General features: G+C 36.5%; 1 protein-coding gene across 1 annotated transcript; it reads left to right on the top strand.

The window, feature by feature from the left end:
- Nucleotides 1-1,495: 1,495 nt before the first annotated feature.
- slf2 (SMC5-SMC6 complex localization factor 2) lies at nucleotides 1,496-18,149 on the top strand. Its single transcript, XM_056248046.1, has 22 exons — nucleotides 1,496-1,603; nucleotides 2,167-2,206; nucleotides 2,376-2,466; nucleotides 3,718-4,130; nucleotides 4,972-5,163; nucleotides 5,258-5,291; nucleotides 5,398-6,365; nucleotides 6,480-6,559; nucleotides 8,697-8,807; nucleotides 10,713-10,880; nucleotides 11,210-11,312; nucleotides 12,236-12,323; nucleotides 12,407-12,548; nucleotides 12,712-12,811; nucleotides 12,926-13,102; nucleotides 13,355-13,449; nucleotides 13,579-13,666; nucleotides 13,897-14,004; nucleotides 14,124-14,201; nucleotides 15,576-15,662; nucleotides 15,771-15,839; nucleotides 16,903-18,149. The coding sequence occupies exons 3-22, from the start codon at nucleotides 2,430-2,432 to the stop codon at nucleotides 17,437-17,439; spliced, it is 3,675 nt and encodes a 1,224-aa protein (XP_056104021.1). The 5' UTR covers nucleotides 1,496-1,603; nucleotides 2,167-2,206; nucleotides 2,376-2,429; the 3' UTR covers nucleotides 17,440-18,149.
- The last annotated feature ends 5,775 nt before the right edge of the window (nucleotides 18,150-23,924 follow it).

Raw genomic sequence — 23,924 nt, forward strand, 5'->3', positions numbered from 1 at the left:
TGGCAGCCTATGGTGACATTTCACTAGTGAAAATACAATTACAGATATCAAGAATTATAGTTTTAACTAGTTGAAATTCAATTGTTGATATCAAGAATTATCATTTTAACTATAGTGAAAATGTAAATGTTGATATCAAGAATTAGCATTGTTATAGTGAAAATGTAATTCCTGATATCCAAAATTGCCATTGTTACTAGTAGAAATATTATTCCTGATATCAATAATTATCATTTTAACTAGTGAAAATGTAATTGTTGATATCAAGGATTCATATCCTGGAAATGAATAAAAGTTAAAACGGCTTGCCAAAGCCTGTCATATTTGTTACATGGATTTCTAAGACCTCTAAATTATCAACATGATCAAAACTTTGTTGCACACAACTTCTACATGCCTTCTGGTCGACATAGACTATTTTAATAGCTTACTAATTAGGCTAAAAATAACGAATAACGCAAGATTTTTCTGATTAATAGCAATTTTTTTTAATATCATGTTAAAATGTATGTCAAATATAATACAACAGGCTTTTGAGGGATGTTAATCTCAATCATCATTGTTTTTCATTGCATTATATGTTTTGCCACCACAATTTAAAGTAGCTGTAGCTTTGATCATAAAAAGCATTGCAATATCATTATGATGATTATTGAAAGATATAGAGGTAAAACTTATATTTACATGCATTTTATGTAGGCTAAGTAGCCTGCTAAACTGTTTTAAAATTCTCACTGATTTACATTAAAGCTATCAGAATTTCATCTTCATTTTTTAGGCCAATTAAAACAACAGCTGCACTAAATTTTGCTTAGTTTGCAGCTCTGAATAAAATGTGTTTTTCATCCTCCAGTGAGGTCCTTTTCCTCACTGTAACATATGGGCCATAAAAACCTGATAAACATAAAAGACATAGGCTTTTATAATATTTGTCTAAAGATTTAAGTTCCATTTAAACTTTTTTCCTGACTATTATTTATAGGCATATGTCAGGTTTTACAGGGTTGACACAGAAGACTCATGTTTGTATTCATGTTTATGCTACTAGTGAGGTGTTAAATGACTCCATGAAGCTATATGTCACATGATTTCTGCTATATTCACATCTCTTGTTTAGGCATGCTTAACAATAACACTTTCTGGGAACAGCTGGTTTTGCAGTTACTCAGTGGTTTTTGCATAACCATCACTTTTCTTGAAAGTGTAAGCTTATTACCAGTAAAATTTGCTGCAAAAAAAGAAGAAAAAGAAATATCCTAATAGCTAAATAAAGGCTAATCTATATTATATAATTTCCAGTGATATTTTGGAGCATTCTAAGAATTTAACTCTTTAAGTATATATAGGCCTATATCTATATATCTATATATCTATATAATATTTTTTAATCTAAAATATTTTTTTGCTGCGGAAATAAAGGTAGCTTTACTGTCTGCTGCACTGTTTTTTTATTTTGGCGCTCGATCTTAGCGCCCTCTAGTGGCCGTTTCCGTGAACTACATCATGCATCGCTCCTCCTACCTACAGATGGCGGCTCCCGACACACAAAACAGACCTTTCATCATGGTTATGGAGTGTATCAAATAGACTTCCACAAGGGCTGGTACGCATCGCATACAATTTATTTTGTAATGTTTTAAATACATTTTATTCTTTTTCAGAACTGAACTGCCGTGTACGGTCAGCGTCACTCTCGGTGTTTGACAGCTAGTACTGTGTGGTTTACAAATGTACTTGCAAAATGTATTATCATGTATAACTTGCATAACTAGACGCTCTTTTATAAAGTTAGTGTTTTATCAGACAATTGTTTTCGTTTGCCTGTGTGTCACGCTTCGTGCTGGAGCATAATGGTAAGTAGCGTCTTCCAACTTACGGTTGCATTTTTGTGAAATTGTTTGTTTATGGTTTTTTCATAAAACATCAAACACTTCGGTTAAAACAACCTAGGTCGAAGACTTGAACTGACGCCGAACTGTTGCCAGTACTTTTGTTTCTCAAGACCTGACTAGCATAACTAAGTTAGCTGTTCTGTTCCCGCCCATTCACGCTACAATGTACAAATAGTGAAAGTCAACACAAATGAGAGTGATGCGCTAAAAGTTTTTCCTTTTTTTACACCAGTACCAGCGGCTAAAGTTTCCTCATTTGCCTTTCTGTTTGCAGACACACGCCCACCTGATAGAAAACTGGAAGCATGTAACAGGTCTGTTAAATGTAAACTCTTTCATCTATTACTGTAGAGATGCTGTACTATGCACTGTGGTGTAATGGCACAGACTTCACAAAACAGGATTTGGTTGTCTAAACAAATGATAGTTTTTGCATGCACGCGTCTAAGTCTACTAACACTTGATACTTCTTACTTTGTACAGATCACTCAGAAGACTTTTAAAGACACCTGTCTGTCTGTTTTTCATCTGTATAAAATGTCAAGTTTCCTCAAGAAGCACATTACCTCTATGGGTGAGATAGATCACGAGTGTGGTATATATTGTACAGGGATGCTTGGAGTATTGGGCCGCTGTTGATCTGCATTGTTGGTCTGCTTGTGGGCTTTACTGCTGTGGTGGGTATAATGGTAATGTTGAATGGATTGGCTTGCAGATTTTTTTCCACTATTTTGTTGACAGAACCCTGGAATACACTACATGATTATTGGAACTGATTTTAAAGTGACCCTATATGCTATTTTAAAGGTTCCTAATTTTGTTTTGGAGGTCTCCTACAATAGATTTCTGTGCATCCAAAGTCAATTTTCTCATATACATCGCAGCATCACTTCTTATCTCACAGTGTCTGAAATGGTTCAATCAAGGATACAGTCTCTCTAAACCTAGTCTCGCATAGCCACCCCAGAAATCTGCAGACCTTTTACATTCACAAATGGTTATATTACACACTACATGCTAGGTCATGTCGAAAAGGCATAATAGGGGCACTTAAAAACACCAGGCTTCATACACTTTCAGCTTTGTAATAGAAAAAACTGGGCATCATACACTGAACAAAGGGCAATCACACACTACCAGACATTCAAGTCGTTCTGAACGCAACGAATTTGCACAGAAACATGTGACAAATGAAATTAAAATTTGTTCTTTAATCGGCTCAAAATATAAATTTTTTTTGATATCCTTCGACTGGATGGAATCGTATTCTGAATAAGCTTAAAATTTGAGTCTGTGCCCATCATACACTACATGATTTTCTGCACGCTTTCAACTTGGACTACCCAAAATCTGCATAGACTTTGACTTTCTGCATCTATCGCCGACTCCTCCAGACTGCAAATATATTTTTTTTTTAGAAAAAGTTGTGTAGTGTATTCCAGCCAACTGTCATGATGTTAATGCTCTTTAATATTTGCCTGTCTGATTTGTGCCAGCTAACAATCTTAAGGTGATGATACACAGGGCAACTTTTTGAGCAATATTGATGGGCAATGTTGCCGTCAACGGGCAACCAGATGAGACACAGGGCCCACGACCGATCTAAATTATCCAGATAGAAATTCATTGCCTATTTTCAACGAGAAAGTGCCCAAGCAACAATCACTCGGCAAGATTACCCAGCAACATTGCTCAAAAAGTTGCCCTGTGTATCATCACCTTTAAGGCTCTGACATTTAAAACATCTTCCATGTTGATATGAAGGGGTTGCTTTTGCACTTTTTTGTCTGAATGTCTGACAGTGTGTTTTTATTTTATTTTATAGTAAAAGAAATTATTCCACTTGGTATACCACGACGCAACAATTTAGATGCCACGTTTCATCCTGTGTCAGGTGGTCCATGTCTTGAACCTTCTGAGAAGTCTCCAAAACTCCTGATCTCACTGCCTAAATGCATCCCACCGCCTAAATGCATCCCACCCACCGAAAACCCTGAGCTGGAGCAGAGGGACAAGTCCACTTCAGCTGCACTCAAAGCCTCCAACAAGCGAACAGAACAGGATGGTATTCTGAATTGCAAAGTTGTTCTGAAAAAACTACAACCAAACCATGGCAACAGTAAGAATGTCTCTCTTAATCCCACGGTTAAAAAGGACAATCTGCGAAGGAACAGTACTTACAACAGAGACAGAGAACTTTCTTTTGCTCTCAGTAAAGAGCTGAATGAAAACCTGAGGGTAAATGCAACTATTAATTTCTTCTTAATGCATTTTTAAGTTATCTATATTTCTAACAATGTTTTTTATGCAGGGATTCCCAAACATTTGTCAGCTCAACACTTTTGACCTAAAGGTTTTATTCTACACAATCGCAAGCTATAGCTAATGGAATATTTTAGAGATGAGCATAAATAATAATAATAAAAAAATCACTGTAAAAACGGTTGCCATGACTTTAAAATTTGTATTAATTTCCATCACTTTTACATCCTGGAAAACCAAACAAATTAATACTTTTTTTTTTAATTAATAAATAAACAATTGAAGTACCTCTGTAGAATTTAAGTTAATATTTCAATAATTTAATAATTTATGGTTCTCTGCACCAATGAATACTCTTGAAATATATTCAGGGCTCTCACGCTCAAGTAAAACGTGGAAATATTATGGAATTTTAAAATAGGGTTTTCCAAGATGTAAAAGTGATGGAAATTAATAAATCTTAAAAATCATGGCAATTTTATTTGCTGTGAATTTTTATTGTATTTATGATCAGATCTAAAATATTTAATTGGCTATTTATCTTGCTATTATGTATGATAAAACTTGTCCAATTTCTGAGCAAATTGTTATTGTAAGATAATGTTTTTTTTTTAGTGAATCAGTCAAAATGGTTCAGAATGATTCTTTTTATTTTAAAATGTCTTTTCTAGTCATCAACAATTGACTGGAAAGGCCAATGTACTGGAAATTAATTTGTCTAAAAAAATGGATTTGGTTATTGTAGTCATTTTTATAGCTTGTCTGCTTACTGGATTCTAACTTCATGAACATTAATGCTCTGATGTTTTGTGTTCAGGTTGGAGGAAGTTTGTTTCAGTCAGCTGTGAAGGATCGGAGACATACTCTTCCTCAGCCATCTCACTACAGGCAAAATCCTGAGAGCCATAATTCCTGCTCATTCCAGCAGAGACCCAAAACCTCTGTTCACCAACCTCATGAGAAAATAGACCACAAAACCTCCCATTGTAGCAACATGTCCTTAGAGAAGGTACAGTTCATGAAGATAGCCACAGATGTTGAAATGGCATTAAATAAAACTATACTGAACTGATACTGTTTCCCCCTGTTTGGTTGTGTTACAGGAATTGAGCACCTCTCAACAGAAGACTAGTCCAGGTAAGGATTATTACCCTTTGTTATATTACTGATACTGCCCAGCTGTTTATTTGATAACTTTTCAAACTAAACTGGTTCATTGTCAATTACCCCTTTTTGCCAACAGAGGGCAGGCTGTCCTTAACTGCCAAGAGAAAAAGAGAGGGTAGTACAGACAGTGAGAAGGAAGTTAAACGGCCATGTGTTGATTTCCAACCCACCCCCAGCTCTTCCATTGTAACCTCACCTGTAAAATTTGTCAGACGTGCTTTTGTGAAGTCCAGCAATGACTTAGTGATAACTATAAATGAGAAACAGTCCCCTACAAAGCTGCCTTCCGCATCAAACACCAACAACAGACCAAGACCTTCATCCACCATCCCCAAGCAGCTTTTTAAGGACTCAAACATGGGAAGTGACAAACTTCACTCATTTCAACTCACTAAATCACCCACAACTGCAGAGCCTAAAGATGTTATGCCTAAAAATCTCAAAACTCCACCCAGCCAACCGCATTTACGCAAAGTCTCTCCAAAGTCAAGCACGGCGTTCGATAACATCGATACCCTCTTTACTCCAGACTATTGCTTTTCATCGCCCAAAACTCATAACAAAAAAACAAATGGTGAGAGAGAAATTTGTACTGTCTCCACACACACAAGCCCCTCGTCCAGCCATGAGGAGGGTGTTCAAATTCGTTCATCCCCCCATCAGACTGATCTAAGATCACCCAGCTTTGCGGAGCAAGCCAGTTCATGTAAGATGGAACCGGATGAAAGAACACTGTTGAAAGTGGAGCAGTCACGCAGCCCCAAGGCTATCATGCCTGGCCCAGCTGCGTCGGTGAAAGTAGAAGGATCAAGAGAACAGAAGTGCTCCCCCCTGTGGAAAGATCCCTTAGATATTGAGCTGGGAGACGACTCGGGCGATGAGTTGAGAGAAAGCTGTGCTATCAGCCTGAGCAGCAGTAGCAGTAGTCATGAAGATGAGCAGCTGCCATCCCTGCGGGACATCCTGGACTGGAGTGTCCGTGTGCCGGTAACTCCCGAAAAAGATGCTTTCTCAGAGCCCAACACACCGGTCAAAAAAGCTGCAGTAAGTCTAAGAATATTCAGAAAAACACATAATGACCTCATGTGCCATTAATCAATCTTTGACATGGCTGATCTTCTAAATTTTTTTATTTTTTTCTCCCTCCATCTGTATTAGCCTGAGGCAGTGAAAACCAAAGCCGTTAGTTATATAAATACACTGGAGCAGATGCTGCAAGAGAAGGAACAATATCAGAGGTTGGTTTGAAAACCTGATTTGTTTTTTGTTTTCCCCCTAAACTTATTCCCAGTGTGTCTTATTTTGAGCTTGGCAGCCCTTGGATTGCTGTAGTGCTTTGAATTTCAATGATTGAGAGGTCAAACTATCAATGTTGATGCCAGTGGTGTTTACTGAGGCAAGCATTGCTATTAAAAGGATAGTTCACCTAAAATGTGAATTGTGTCATTTACTCGCTTTCATGTCGTTCCAAACCCAAAGACTTTCATTCATCTTTAAAACACAAATGAATCTATTTTTAGTCAAAACCTTATATTTCTCCTTATATTGAAAGTCCATTCCACCAAACATAAAGACAAAGTTCATAAAGACATCATAAAAGAAATCCATATAAATCGAGCAGTTTAATAAAAATCTTCAGAAGAGACACGGCCACTTTATATGATGAACAGATTTAATTTAGACCTTTATTCACACATAAACATTGCTCAGCACACTTGGGTCCTGTTTACACCTGGTATTAAGATTTGTTTTGGTTGATCAGATCACAAGTAGACGAGGGAGACGCATACCCGTTTACTCCTGGTGTTTTAATCCATCTCTTTTGTCCACGTTTGACCACTTCTATCCTGATTTCTTTGAGGGGAGGGTCTATGGGTAGGTAAATGTATGTGCCTTTTCAGATATTTCGATCTAATGGACAAAATAAGCTTGCATAATTTACAGATAAACGCGGCAGAAAAACACCCGGAAGAACAGCAGATTTAGTTTCTGCTCCGATAGCTACAAAACCACACCTAATGCGGTGAGTGTGTTAGAAAACAGGAATGGTGAGAGAACATTGTGCTTGGTACATTTTTCGTCTTCAAACCAAACTTAGGTCTTCAGCTGACAAAGTTTAAATCCTGTTTGGCTAGTGCGCTTCCCATAATGTTTACGCATTACGTCAGTAGGCGGTCTTTTGTGGTTGTTCGAACGCATTTGACCACATGACGGTTTACACTATGAAAGCAATCCGGTCAAATGCGTTTTTCGACTGTCTCTGGAAGAGGTCGAAAGTGGACTAGCTCAAAATGTTTTAGACCCCGTTTACACATGTATTTAGCATCGCCCACTTGTGATCCGATTGACAAAAACGTTTCTTAATACCAGGTTTAAACAGGGCCTTACATGGAGCACATCAAATATGGTAAACTGAAGCTCAAACCTACTTGCATGATACACAAAGAAAAAACCTTATCAAGTAAGCATGTTTACCAAATTTGATGTGCTCTACATGTATGTGTGTTGGTTTAAACAACATATGGATTTATTTTACAAACTCTATAAACTTTTTGAAGTGTCAGTTTTTGTGGAGTTGATTTTTAATGGAGGGACTAAAATCTCAGGTTTTGTTAAAAATATCTTTATTTGTGTTCTGAAGATGAATTTTAAGTCTCATGGGTAGGAACAACATGAGGGCGAGTAAATGATGTCAGAATTTTCATTTTTGACGAACTATCTTTACATGTCTTTACATTGCTAGTATTTAGAATGAGGGACTTTTCAAAACTCATAAGTCTAAGTATTAAACTGGCATAACTCTGGACTACGGACATGAATTATACCTCAAATCAACAATGCAGTCATCAAACTTGTGATTTTTGCCTGGTAGACAATAAGACCACAGAAAAATCTCATTAGTTTACATTAAAGGAGATACTCAAATCTTGTCTAGGGAGCCTATACTATCATAGAGACGTAGGTGGGTTCTTTTGACTTTGAACAATTTAAGCAGCTGTCCAGACAAGCCTGTCCTGTGAGTGACCGAGACAATATTAGAACCAATCCTAGAAACACCAGTAATGTGCTGAAAACTACCCAAACACCAGTCACAACATTTGTTTTCTTCTGACAATGTAATAGTATAGTCCTAATTCACTTATTCTTCCAAGTACTCTTGCTGTATTGATGTCAGGCATTCTGGCTGACAGTAACACTTTGGGTGTGTAAAATCGACAGATGTTGTTCATTCATACCGTCAGTCTCACAGACCTGTGATTATGCCATGACAGAATTTGTCAAGACGAAGCACGCTGCATTTAGCCTACAGTCTCACCCTAATAAATGTCTAATTACTTGACTCACTTTTTAATTTTTTAAAATTTTAATACACAGGTCAAAAGAGTTGGAGAGACAGTTACTTGAGTCATGTGAAGAGGATCTGCTGAATTTATATGAGGATGAGAACAGTGAAAATAAAGAGGAAGACATCTCACTTGAGCAAAGGTATTTTGTTAATGGCTGGCTGGCTTCATTCACACCATTTGTTTTTCAAATCCAGTGTTTAGCAATGACAAAAAAAAAAAAAGGTTTATCATTTAATCTTTTTAAAAAAAATGTTTTACAGTAGATAAGGCATTCATTTAAAGGAATTTATTTGGAGTATATATATATATATATATATATATATATATATATATACAGGTCCTTCTCAAAAAATTAGCATATTGTGAAAGTTCATTATTTTCCATAATGTAATGATAAAAATTAAACTTTCATATATTTTAGATTCATTGCACACCAACTGAAATATTTCAGGTCTTTTATTGTTTTAATACTGATGATTTTGGCATACAGCTCAAGAAAACCCAAAATTCCTGTCTCAAAAAATTAGCATATTTCATCCGACCAATAAAAGAAGTGTTTTTAATACAAAAAAAAAGTCAACCTTTAAATAATTATGTTCAGTTATGCACTCAATAGTCAATACTTGGTCGGGAATCCTCTTGCAGAAATGACTGCTTCAATGCGGCGTGGCATGGAGGCAATCAGCCTGTGGCACTGCTGAGGTGTTATGGAGGCCCAGGATGCTTCGATAGCGGCCTTAAGCTCATCCAGAGTGTTGGGTCTTGCGTCTCTCAACTTTCTCTTCACAATATCCCACAGATTCTCTATGGGTTTCAGGTCAGGAGAGCTGGCAGGCCAATTGAGCACAGTAATACCATGGTCAGTAAACCATTTACCAGTGGTTTTGGCACTGTGAGCAGGTGCCAGGTCGTGCTGAAAAATGAAATCTTCATCTCCATAAAGCTTTTCAGCAGATGGAAGCATGAAGTGCTCCAAAATCTCCTGATAGCTAGCTGCATTGACCCTGCCCTTGATAAAACACAGTGCACCAACACCAGCAGCTGACATGGCACCCCAGACCATCACTGACTGTGGGTACTTGACACTGGACTTCAGGCATTTTGGCATTTCCTTCTCCCCAGTCTTCCTCCAGACTCTGGCACCTTGATTTCCGAATGACATGCAAAACTGAGCAACAGTCCAGTGCTGCTTCTCTGTAGCCCAGGTCAGACGCTTCTGCCGCTGTTTCTGGTTCAAAAGTGGCTTGACCTGGGGAATGCGGCACCTGTAGCCCATTTCCTGCACACGCCTGTGCACGGTGGCTCTGGATGTTTCTACTCCAGACTCAGTCCACTGCTTCCGCAGGTCCCCCAAGGTCTGGAATCGGTCCTTCTCCACAATCTTCCTCAGGGTCCGGTCACCTCTTCTCGTTGTGCAGCGTTTTTTGCCACACTTTTTCCTTCCCACAGACTTCCCACTGAGGTGCCTTGATACAGCACTCTGGGAACAGCCTATTTGTTCAGAAATTTCTTTCTGTCTTACCCTCTTGCTTGAGGGTGTCAATGATGGCCTTCTGGACAGCGGTCAGGTCAGCAGTCTTACCCATGATTGCGGTTTTGAGTAATGAAACAGGCTGGGAGTTTTTAAAAGCCTCAGGAATCTTTTGCAGGTGTTTAGAGTTAATTAGTTGATTCAGATGATTAGGTTAATAGCTCGTTTAGAGACCCTTTTCATGATATGCTAATTTTTTGAGACAGGAATTTTGGGTTTTCATGAGCTGTAAGCCAAAATCATCAGTATTAAAACAATAAAAGACCTGAAATATTTCAGTTGGTGTGCAATGAATCTAAAATATATGAAAGTTTAATTTTTATCATTACATTATGGAAAATAATGACCTTTATCACAATATGCTAATTTTTTTAGAAGGACCTGTATATATGGTGTGTGTGTGTGTAAATGTGCATGAATATAGTTTGAATATGTATGCTGCAGTGTTATGTAGAATATTGTCAGCCTCTTGGATAATTATCAATCTGTGAATAATTTTTGTTGAATTTTTAGGGAATTTTTGCAAAAGTTCTCGGTCGCCTCAAGTGCCATCAGGGACATCCACCCAGGAGAGGAAGTATTCACACCTGCTAAGTTTGGTCGACTCTTCAACCACCAGACGCTGGACCTGAGGAAGATTAGCGTGACTCCACACAACAGATCACAACAAATCCTCCTTCAGTAAGACTGGCAATAATTTGACACTACTCGAACACAAGTCATATCCAGTTTTCTCTTGCTTGTATGATACCATTTAAAAAGGTGTTAAAAATATCAAAATGTGCTAATTTTTGAAATGCGGAAAATTAACAAATTTATTTATTCCTTCTGTTGAGATCTGTAATTTGCCATTGTTACTAATCAGACACCGTTAAACTCAATATCAGTTTGTCAGTGTGTTCACTTCTCAAAGAATGAGTATTTATTATTATTTGTGTGAAAAGGGAATAAAATGAAAGAGAGGCTTAAGTTCTGCTTGCTATATGAATGTTTTGATTCTTTTTCTATAGGGCCCGTACTGAACATGTGTTGTCTCTGATCAGTGCTGGCTTGTTGAGGAAAGCCTATTTTTCTTTCCCTTGTCAGCCTGAGGTTACACGCTGGCTTTTCCAGGTAAAATCATCCTCTTTCCTCATATTTTCTGTCCTACAAAACACTGTATGCTTAGTCAGTAACATCTGGAAGTATGTATAGTGGCCCAAAAAAACTTAAACTACGCTTAAAAATGCTACTTTATATTTTGTAATCTAATACTTTTTGGGGACACTGTATGTTTTGTCTGCATGTATGCAGAATGTGTAAATGTTTTTGAGCTTTTTTTGATCTGTTGATCAGTTTTTTTTTTATAAGCTGTATTAGGTCATATATTTATTTGCAGCTTTCATTTTGTATTGTTATATTTATTGCAGTTTTAGGGCATGCTGTTCCCATGATATACATCTGACTTGAGTTATAAAATGAGTTTCATTTTGTTTGGTCAATGCCTGCTTCTATTCTCTCATGGGAAACCTGCATAACCTTAGGACATTTACGTTTAAACCTGTCAAAACGTATACATTACAGTCAGGTTACTTTCCTGAGAGCTTATGCTTGTAGGACTCCAACATGCATTCAAATTTGCAGACTCAACTCGTATCTTACAAAAGATACAACATCAATTCAATAAATACAATCTAATAGAATTCAGATCATTTTAGATTAGGGTCCAATTCTCACTATTCACTACAACTTTTGCCTTAATAAACTCCTAATTACTGCTTATTAATAGTTAATAACGTAGTTGTTAAGTTTAGGTATTGGGTGGATTAAGGGATGTAGAATATGATCATGCAAAATAAGGCATTATTATGTGCTTTATAAGTACTAATAAACAGCCAATATCCTAGTAATATGCATGCTCATAAGCAACTAGTTAATAGTGAGAATTGGACCCTAAACTAAAGTGTATAATTTTCATAATTATAAACAACAGGCACTTTAACTGGCAATTATCTGATGGAAATTTATGTATAGATTTATGTTTTTTTTTTTTCCAGATGATGTCAGTTCACCCAAACCCTGTCATATCCTCATTGATCCTGCAGTCCCTGCAAAACATTGCTCTGTCAGCTGCTCAACACATCGGTACGCTCAAAATACCTCATAATGGCCAACTGTGCTATACCTGTACAAGTTATAAAGTAGTAAATTTGACTGTTGTGTTGTAGTTGAACACCACAACCAAAGTTTCAAAGTGTGGGAACCCTCTATACGGGACATCACTCTGGTTTTCCTGAACATGGGGGCGTCGTTCATCAGTCTCTTCCCTCTGGAGGCCCTTCAACCCCCTTTTAATGAGGGAGACTTTTTGTGAGTTTTTTTTTTTATATACCTTTCTATCTTTCTGCAGCATTATAACTTTTGTAGTACTATTATGTTTTGGTCTTTCAAATATTAGACATAAGTCACGATTAGAAAAAGCTTCATAATAATGCTAAGTCTGCATTTTTAACTGATTTGTATGTTTTGGCAGAGAGGCCTTTCAGCCAGAAGACACCAGCCAAGACAGAGTGATATCTGACATGAAAGACAGTGCCACTTTACCAATGCATAATTTAGAGAGTGTTCTCAAGGTAAGCTGAATATTTGAAGAAATGTTTTAACATCAGTTTGTTTAATGCTAAAATAGCTTTAAATGGAATGTCATTATCAATATTGTTTGTATTATTTTTATTTTATCCGTTCAGTACCTCTCTCTGTGTACTGCGCTGTGTCCGAGAGCGTACACTGACGAGGAGCTGCTGTTGCTTCTGGCGGTGGTGTGTAGAATTGGACTGGAGACTCATTTTCAGCTGCTACCAACTGGAGACTTCAGCCTCCTGCTTCAGAATCTGCTCAAAAACATCACAAACTGGGATGTACAGGTCAGAAACAGTGTTAAAAATTCACCAGTTATCCCAAAAATAAAACATTCTGTCATCATTTACTCTCCCTCTGCCGTTCCAAGCAATTTTCATTTTGGATCCTGAAATGCAGTCATTATATAATTAATAAAAGTCAGTACTTATTTTGTGTTCCGAATATTCAAAGTTAAAACAGAAAATGATGACAGATTTTTAAAAGTGTCAGTTCATTTTCTCACATTCTCGCTTTCTCTCTCTTTTTTAAATGTGTAGATATCTAAAGCTTGCCAGATTCTGACTGATTTGTCAGATGATCATCACAACCTCAGGAGACTCGTTTATCTTCTGCCAGATAGCACTCGTGGAAAGTGAGTGAATGCAAAATGAATATTTATTCTACTTGTAGACTTTTTAATGTAGACCATAGAGATAATTAGGTGAATCAGCATTTACTGTAAGAGCTTTCTGTAATTTTTCATCTACTGTTTCATCAACAGGCAATTAAAACGGCACCTAAGTGTGTCTATCATCTCAAAGCTATTGAATCACACCTGCACTTACAAACTCTCAGGCACAGAGTTTACGGTGAGAATAATCCATCGAATATTAGCAGCTTTTCAATGTTCAGACAGTTTTGCTCTATAGATCCAAACACCCAAATGGTCTATAGATGCTTTAATGATTCGTGATAGGTGGAATTATGCAGATGTATCATTCACCAACTACACTTGGCAGGCCATGCTTTTGTCAAACTTCTTTCATTTTTGAAGTAATGAGATTGACTCATCTTTGTTTCTTACAATGTATTTTTCCAGCTATCTGAGCTGAAACCTTTCCTACCTCAAATGCGTCCCTCATCCCTACTGAAAGTCCTCAGGTCTGCAAGGAGAGCAGAGGACTGTGATGCCACTCTAGACCAACAAGTGAGCAGGAAGTCATCTAAAGGCTGAGAGCTATTGGATCATTACTTTTTTAATATCTAAGAGTGATATAGTGAAACCACTTAGTTTAATAAGCTGATAAATGATCTTCTTTCATACAGGCATATTACCTCTGCTACAGCCTTTTGACTTTGACAAATGAAGCCTCCAATTTTGAGTTTTTACCCTCAACCCAGAGAGTAAGTGTCCAATTTCTGTTTTTATACCATTTTATAGTAAGGGAGCCATCTGCACAATTTGATTCAATTTCAGGGAGATAAAATCCAATTCCAAAACAGTTCTCTATGTATCTTAATTTTCGTTGTTGTGCCGCTTTCATGTTTGGTTTTAAATATACTTTTCCATCCATCAGAATTATTAATAATGGGTTTAGAAATCAGATTTTTGTTTCTGGATCGATCCAGAAGAATCGTGATGCGTCTGTGAATAGATCCCCCCCCCAACCTTATTTTACAGTGCACTCATAAAGGAGCAGTGTTAATGAATCAGTCACAGAAAGACCCTGTCAGTGGACACAGCCCTACTCTGTCTTCTGGTACCACTCTCACCCTCAGGGACCAATTATGAATATAACTTATTTTACTCTCTAAAGAGAAAAGAGTTGTGTGAATTGAAGTGAGGGATGATTTTACTGACTAGAATGGATGTTTGGAGGGGTGTGGTTCAGTATGCATGAGTGTATTTACTGCCTTTCTTTCCAGGTCTCTTTTTTAAAAAGCATTTCTCATTACATCTTGAATAAGATCGGTCTCAATTATTAATTTTCAGACTTTTGACAATATTCAATACAGTATATGTCAATATTTGCATGTTTTCTCTTAAATTGCTTTACTAGATGAAAAATAAAACAGATGAACCAACATTTCAAAAGTAATTGTTGCTAAGTAATTAGAGATAAACGGGTTGTTTTTTTACAGGACGCACACTACAGTGTACTTGTGTTAAAAAACAGGATGATTAAAATCCTGTTCTTTTCATGTTTAAAAACAGTAATACAGTCAAAATTGTTAAATAATATCAAGGTCACTACATGAAGACAAGGAATAATGATGTATTATAATTTTCATTTATAAATGCACTAACATTATTAAATGAGAGACAATGTATAGTTAGATGGTCATTATGGTGAAATAAACCCGACAGGGTGAGCAGAACTGGTTTGATCTTGTATCATCCTTAAGGGGCTGACTGTCCATTATCTTATTACACAGCTGCTTACTAAATAATATAGTATATTGATTTCATTTGAAACTGTTTGATTTTGTAAGATGAGATGGAGTGCTACGGGAGACATGGAACTGAAAGTGTAGGAAAGTGGTTGTCAGTGTTATTATGCAAATGTCATTATACAAAAATATTTGACTATAGAATGTCAAGAGTTGAATATTTAGGAGTCTTAAAATAGCCAGCAATATTATCCCAACATATAGTTTTGACTCTTAATTTATTATCTCAATATTGTTTAAATGAAGTAAAGCACATCTGACTGTGCCTTAGTCTTAGTCTTGTCTGTTTTCTTAATTGGACTAACTTTAGCCCTCTTTCACTGCCAGAATGATCTGCGGAGTCTTTCTTCTCAGCTGGAGAAGCACATTAAGTGTGACATAAGGGAGAGCGAGAAAATGCTGTACAGAAGCAAGGTGAAGAGCAGCTTTATTCTGTTCTCTGAGAATCCCTTATTCTGCTGATATCAAAGGAATTCAAATTTTTATTGGCAGTGTTTTTTTGTTTTTTTTTGTCTTCTGTAGGTGAAAGACTTTGTGGCAAGAATATACACAAAGTGGCAGGTGCTTCTCAGACGAACAAGGCCTCAGGAGGTAATGTGAAAGAATACAGGCAACTGATGCAGATGAAAGCTGTTATTACTTTTAGCTGGCTGTGAAGGCAACATTTTGCTCACATGTGTTTTCATAATTCAAGCAGCAGGAGACTTCAGCTAAAATGTCAGTCTGGAAGAATTAGTGACATTGTTTGACGATTGAGGAATTTGTTGTGTCAGTGATGTCATTTTAATGGTCATGCATTACCAAGAATAGTTCACTTAAAATAGAAGTCCTGTTATTGACTCACCCTTATGTTTTTCCTAAACCTAATTACTATATTTTTTCTATAACACAAAAGGAGATTTTTTTTAAGAATGTCCTGGTCGCTCTTCAAGCTTGAAAAAAAAAAAAAAACTAGCAAAAGCAGCAAAAAATGATCATAAAATTGGTCCATATGACTTTTGTTCTATTTTCTTACAATATGATGGCTTTGTGGGAGGAACAGAATTAGATGAAAATCTGTGTGTTCAATAAATCAGTTGATCGCAAATTATAAGCTATTTATAAATAGAATCTGGTTGATGGTGAAGCTAATGTCAAGATATTCAGTGAAAATCATACAAAGCTATTGGATGGCTTTGAAAAACTTGAACTTTGACATCAGATGAAAAGCTGCTGTACACGCAGAACGTGTTTTTGAATTCCACTGCTTTGCTTTTTGTTTGTTTTTCTATACAAACATGTGCTTGACAGATATGTTTGACTGTTGTGTTGGTGTCTTTTACAGCATCCTGTTCATGACACTGCATCCTAAAAATGTAGCATTCAAGTAAAAAAAGTAGCTTTTAAAAACGTGTCTCTAAACCTTGCATCTCGCTTTTTAAACGCAAAAACGCTTTCTGTATGAATGGCCACTAAGAATATAGTTTTCATATGCACTACTTTTATCATACTGTTAATTGAATGGGAAAAAATAAGCCAGAATGTTCTACCAATGTTTTCCTTCCGTGTTGCATGGAAGAAAGAAAGTCATACAGGTTTGGGACGACAGTTAAGGGTGAGTAAATAATGACTGCATTTTCATTTTTGTGTGAATTATCTCTTGTGTAATTCATAGGGAAAGCTGTATGATTATTGGAAGCCCCCACCAGAGGATGAGGTGCCCAGCAGTCCTCAGGGCCAGTCCTGCATCAAAGCACAAGACACTTCAGTGAGTACAGAAGAAACTCTGACCGCGGAGTGGAGCAGTACAGAGTCAGACGAAGATGCTGAGAGCAAAAAGGGAGATGAGGACTTGCCAAAAGAGTGTGAGGAGAAGATGGAACGAGGCAATGAAAATTGTGTGGAGGACATCAGCGATGTAGAGGAGAAAAGTGAAGAGCCAAAGCAACAGCTGATGGAGCTAGGTGATGCAAAGTTGGAAGAAATATCCGATGAAAAACTGTTTGAAAGTCACGAAGACTTAGAGAATGACGACGACGATGATCTCATGAAACGAGAGGAGGAGCTTCTTAAAGATGAAGAGCCTCATGAAGAAGTCCGAAAGCATATACCTGTAGAAGAAAACAATGAGGCATTAGAGGAGCTTGAGGACTTGTTAGAGAAAGATAAGGAGCTGTTAGAGATGAAAGAGGGAATGGAGGAAGGGATTTGAGAGGGGATGTATTTGGATTCGGAGGAGTCTTGAGAAAGAATAGTTGAAACATTCTCAGGTCATGTTAGAATCTTACACCACACTTTTGTTGCCCTCAATTCATATGCACATTATTTAAGGATTTTTCCATTAACGAATAGTCTTTCAGTGACACGTGATGCTTATAGTTGTTTACATCTTGTTTATAATATATATTCTGAGTATATTGTTTTTACAAGGTTCATCTCTTTTAAGAAATAAGGTCTATTAATAAATGTTTGGCCCTGGTTTCTCTGAAAACGAGACCTTAAACATTTTTTATTTACATATATTTCATTTGTTGAAACGTAACATCTATTAGGTTAATGTGCACACTGGTAGTTATTAGGATCTGCTCTTTATGCTGCTGTGTAATCTATTCCATTAATTTTTTTAGTTTGCCAAAAACCTGGGGTATCTTTATCCAGACAATATAACAGCAAAAGCAAGGGCTTAAATCATTGTCAACCTTTTCTGTAGGTTTCTGGATGTTTAAGCATCCCATTAGGTATAGTGGATATAGTGTATTTTTTATTATTTGTTGTTGTTGGCAATCCAGTCTTCCTCAAAAAAAGAAAAAATTCACAGTGATGTTTATCATAAGGATTAATTATTTAAAAAGGCTGTATTTCTTAAAAAGATATCAAATCCTTTGGTTATTTTTTATGAAAATAAATACTTCCGATAAAAAAGAGGGTCTGTGTGTTTCCACTCACACTAAAGACCAGCCTGGTCTTACAAGTGTTTACATCATAGTCTTGCATTGTTCGTCTCTTCCAAATGGTGGTGTTCACGGAGCAACACGTATGATTTTAAAAAAGAAGGCATGCTTCTTTCATGGATATTCACAATTTTGTGGTGAGTATCAGTCTATCATGTTCTTTGATCTGTTTTGCAACAACATCTTCAACACAGTGTGCATGTTTTAACAGTGCTCTTTGTTTATTATAATAATTGTGTAAGCGTGCTTTGTCCAATAGATAGCGAAGGAATGCGGTAGCCCAAATGTTTTTCCCCCCAATATGTTTGTTCGAGCGTATGTGAGATGGTGTCGCAGGAGGGCGTACAGTATCTACCTGTGACGAGTGACGAGGCTCGCGCGCGGGCACGCTCAGCAAAGACTGAGTTCATTCTGCGCCTCTGCTCTTTCTCATCTCACATTACTCGGCTTTACAGTAACTACTAGCCGACTTTCCTGCGTTTTTGGACGGTTTGTGACGAAAAGCATTTCAGTAAGTAGACCACTTTGATACTATACACTTTTTCTTTTTGTGATATTTGTTGTCGATAATGCACGTCTGTACCTTAAGGTGAGCTTCGCACGAAAGTGAAGTTCTTTCCGACAGATCAGTATGAAGTCTCTTACATGTTGTTGAGTGAAGACAACATCATATAGACGACACGTAAAAGCTGAAAATTATAATTTCACACAGACGAAAGGTATGGCAAGCCGCTTTAACATTTATTCCTTAAAAAGAATTGTTTTACTAGTGCTTAATTATTAGGAAGAAATCCAATTGCACCCTTTTCTGTTTTACTAGTTTTAAATTAGTCAGTAATGACAAGTACTATTTTCTATTTTTTGTAACTACTCAAATATTTACTAGTATTATAGTCTTCCTAATACTTGGACAGACACTAATAACTATTTATTAGACAATACTGGGTATTCAAATTGTTATTATTTTATTCTTGCTAGTTAGGTTTTTTGATTGAACTACCAGTCTGACTAGTCATTTCATATAACTCAACTCAAACTTTATTTATAAAGCACTTTTAACACCACAATGTGGAAACCAAAGTGCTGTACAGAAAGAATAAATAAAATAATAAAAAACTTAGAACAAATAAAACATATACCAAACAACAACAAACAGCAAATTCCTAAACATTTTCAAATGCTAATGAAAACAAATGAGTTTTTAGCGCGCTCTTTAATACACTAATACTAAGTAAAACAATTAACTGCTGAGATAAAAATGTTACTCGTAACAGTCAGACTCTAAAGTTCTAATACACTAGAAACTATTGGGATATGTGTATCACTATTGGGATTTGTGGGATATGTGTATATACCAATATATATATATATATATTGGTAACTATAAGAAACAAGTAATGGTAAAACTAAAAAAAAATGGTAAAACATACAAAACTAAAATATGTGCCAAGAGCACTTAGAATAGTCAATATCGGAACCATATCTCCACCGGATTTGTTACCAGTAAAAAATGTAATACTCACTTGTAAGTATTGGTAATGTGACTAGTAAAGTATTCAGAGCTAGCAAATGGTTGCAAGTATACTACAAGAGAAAGCAGAATAGGAAAAAGCTACATTTGGAAATGTAGTAGGAAGTGAATAGTTACACTAGTGACATAAAAATAGATTTATGTATCGCTTTTAGCGATAAATAGTTTATTTCTGGGAATACATGTGAGAATAGCTTGCCATACAATGTAAAATATTTCTGACAAAGACCAGTTCATTAAAAGTTAACCATTAAACTCTGTTAAAGGGCATATGACTGAGAGATAGGCTACTGGTACGTGATGTGAAAGCGTGCCAGAAAGATGTGGACATGTCTGCGTTTATTCAGATTAATGCACAAAGTATTACTCGCCTGACAGTGAGTATTTTCTGGGCAGTTTTCCTGGCACAAACACATTTAACTGTCCAATTTAAATGGCATCTGGGAGAAGAAAGTTTTTTTTAGCGACACACCAGTAGCAGAATGTACTTGTCAAGAATATAACAAATTTAAATATCTAATAATTGCTTCATAAATATAAAAACACATAATTGACACATAATTCAGAAAGTCTATAGCGTTTAATGCTGAATCTTATGCTGAAGCATTGCTGATCTTATAACAAAATCAACAAAGTTTAAAGCTGCATCATTTTACACAGACACAAAGCAGCATCAGAGCCGTCAGTGATACTATAGGGGCTGATGTGGGTCAAAGCTGCATTTTTACTATGCATTTATGTGGTATTGTTTCTTTAAGCTGAATTTGAGGCAGATACAGAGCTGCTCAGATCAGCTATAACTCAGCTGTGCAAAGACGCCTTTAGAGAAGGATTTGTTGCATACTGCCATATGATTTTTCTTCTCTATTAACTGCTTTTTATAGTTCAACAGAATGTCTTTTTTATTCTCAACTGAAAAAGAGACAGTCCCTCATGTGATTCAGCATCCGGTCAATGACCCAGTGTACAATTGGACACTATCATTGCTTATCCTCATGGTCTCATGCATGCAAGAATAACATTTTTGTAAAAGACGGCTTTCATAATTATGCATTTCTCATTCATAAGCCAAACATTGATTTAGTTATACTAATATCTTAGGCTATAGCTTCATTGGTCTGCCATCCTCTATGAAAAGTTTATTTATTTATTTTTATTCTTCGTTCATTGCCTTGTGCTAGAATATTGATGGATCATGTTTCAGTGATGATGAACTAGATGGTGGATGTGCTGTTGAATTTCTGTGGAAGATTATTTGGCAGATTTGTAGACACTCAAAAGGCCTTCAACCGGTCTGCTGTTTTAGACTGCTATTTAATTCAATAGTCTGTAAAGTAAGAAATGCAGTGTTTAAATGTCTAAATTTTGGTTATGCATTCACTCACAAAGACCCTGCAGGTCATTAACGCATGGAATATAGCACGTCGTTGTCATTCGATTACATTCATGAAATCATGATATGAAGGTAGAGGGCTTGTCGGTGCTGCTCTCTTTTTAGAGGGGACTCGGATGTAAATGTGCTCAAAGTGATTGACAGCTGTTTAAAGATGCATGAAGGGTCTCATGCAGTCACTGTTGAGCTGAGCTGCTTGCAGAAACAGAGCTATCGTTTTCTCTCTGCAGCTGCTCAATTCTTTTCACTTGATTCGGTCCATCCTACAGCTTGATACCATGTACCCTGTTGTACAACTCAACACTTTATTTTTAAATTAACTTGCAGCTGATCTTATATTGTTTCTGAATTGGCTTTGGCCCATCTCTTCTGCTCTGTAGAATAAGAAATAGCAGTGTGTGTTCGACTGATCTCTTTCTGTCTGATGTGACCACACAGCATAAGACCACTGTGCTGATCTGTGGGCTACAGTGGACGCCAATTCATTTGCTTTCATTTGCTTTTTTATGGCGTTAGTGCTAAGAGATTTTCCACTGGGAAGATCTTGCTCCTCGTGTGCCTGACCTATTCTATCTTTCTTTCTTTATAGTTCTCATTCTCTCTAGGGCATCTGAATTGGCAGAATAATAAAACTGCTGATGGTAGTTATAATCCTGTAATGGATTTCATTCATAAACCTCTTACACTTGAACTGGATTCTAGTTTTGGACCAAACTATCTTTCAATCCACACTGTTCTCTGAGCAGTTCAGCAGAAAAGTTATTTGATTCCTGAAACATTCAGTGATATTTAATACCACATTCTGTTATATCTGCTAATGCTTTGTTTGTTGACATAAATCAGCCCCTGAAGGAAATTTTCCACAGACCTTTCAAAGCATATTTCTGTGTTGAAAAATCATTTCTTTATTAAAATCAATCATTTGTGATTATTATTTTTTAAAAATCTAAATGATTTGAGCAAAATATGGATATGGCCTAAACTGTACAAATTATGACTTTTTAATGAATTTATCAATTATATTACAATATTGAAACTATTTAAATTTATTTAAATGTTACTCCAGCACCAAATCAGCACATTAGAATGATTTCTGAAGGATCATGTGACATTGAAGACTGGAGTAATGATGCTGAAAATTCAGCTTTGCCATCAGAAATAAATTACATTTGGAAATATAATTAAAAGCGGACTGTTATTTTAAATTATATTAATATTTCACATTATTTAATATATTTTTGATCAAATAAATGCCGCTTTGGTGAGTATAAGAGACTTATTTTAATGACATTAAAAACTAAGAAATCAAAGCATCTTTTTCATTGTGCATGCATGGGTCTTTTCAGCTTTTTCAGCTCTTTGACAGTTCTGTTGTTGGTCGAGTGCAGAACGAGGGATGCTGATCCGATGAACTTCTCTGGCAGTGCTGCTGATTCCTGTGCTATAGCAGGTGTGAATTCAAGCACATCTGTGCAGTTATGTTTGAGAGAGTTTGTTTTGTGTGTTTCATTTAAACAGAGAGGAAAGGAGTGAAATAGTTTTGAATGAACAAGAATACGGAGGCCTAGAAAGCCTCTGGGAATGTTCTCTCTGAAGTGGAGATAGAGGGAAAAGAAAACAGTGCTCATCTGGTGCGTAAGCTTGTTTAATGGAATGAGGGAGAGAGAGTGTGTTTATCTGAGAGAGGGGGAGAAGTCTGGAGTGTTTACAGAAGAGAGGGATTGAGTGTGTTAGAGTAGTGGGTGAAGGGAGGCGAACAGTTGGATGCTCAGGCCACTGTCCTCCTAAATCACATCAGACTGAGTGTGTGTTCGTGTGTCTGTGACACAATGACTATTCCTTTTTAAGTAACAACCATGCCCTTACAGGTCAGTAACAGCCTAATGAACCAACAGTAGTGAGGATAGTTAACAGTGCCAATATGGAGAAAAATGTTTTAGAACTAAAGAGGTTAATAGTAGTTTTGATAGATATGTTTATTAAATTGATGTTCGTACATTAGATCCAGTGATCCATTAACTCCAGTGCTATTAGTGGCTTTCAGAAAGTAGTTTTATTCTATTCTAAGTTGAGCAACATTTAGTACTACTCACGTCATCTTGATGACCCCTATTACTGGGTGCATACGGCTCTTCATAATTTACTGACGTTAACTTGGATCATTCCTCGTTTAAAAAAAGCAAAATGGTAATGGTCAGATATGATCTAAAGTAAACCATCTTAATGACGGTCCCTGAATACCAGTCTAATTTTGTAATCCATTTGAGAGTATGTCATGATCTATAGTGTTGATCAAGTAAAAGATGCAGCTAGAAGTAAGTCATTTGTGATTTTAACGAGCGCAGTTTCTGTGCTATGATGGGGCCTGAATCCTGACTGAATTTTTTCATAAATATCTTTTTTTGCAATTGAGCAGACACAACTTTTTCTAGTATTTTAAACATAAATGGAAGATTTGAAATGGGTATGTAATTTGACAATTCATTTGGATTTAGTTGATGTTTCTTAATGAGAGGCTTAATTACTGCCAGGTTGAAGGGTCTTGGGACATGACCTAGAGATAAAAGCTTATTAATAATATTGAGAAGAGGCTCTTCTGCTGTAGGTAACAACTCTTTCAGTAATTTAGTCGGTATTTGATCTAATAAACATGTTGTTGGTTTAGATGCAATGATAAGTTTATTTAGCTCTTCCTGTCCGATAGTTGAAAAGCACTGTAATTGTTCTTAAGGGGCAATAATGAGGCTGAATCATAAAACGCTGCCAAAGATTGTACAATAGTTTTTCTGATGCTTTCGATTTTCTCAGTGAAGAAATTCACA

Source organism: Rhinichthys klamathensis, unplaced genomic scaffold (assembly GCF_029890125.1).
Source record: "Rhinichthys klamathensis goyatoka isolate OS25496 unplaced genomic scaffold, OSU_Roscu_1.1 h1tg000053l_1, whole genome shotgun sequence".
NCBI classification, from domain to species: domain Eukaryota; kingdom Metazoa; phylum Chordata; class Actinopteri; order Cypriniformes; family Leuciscidae; genus Rhinichthys; species Rhinichthys klamathensis.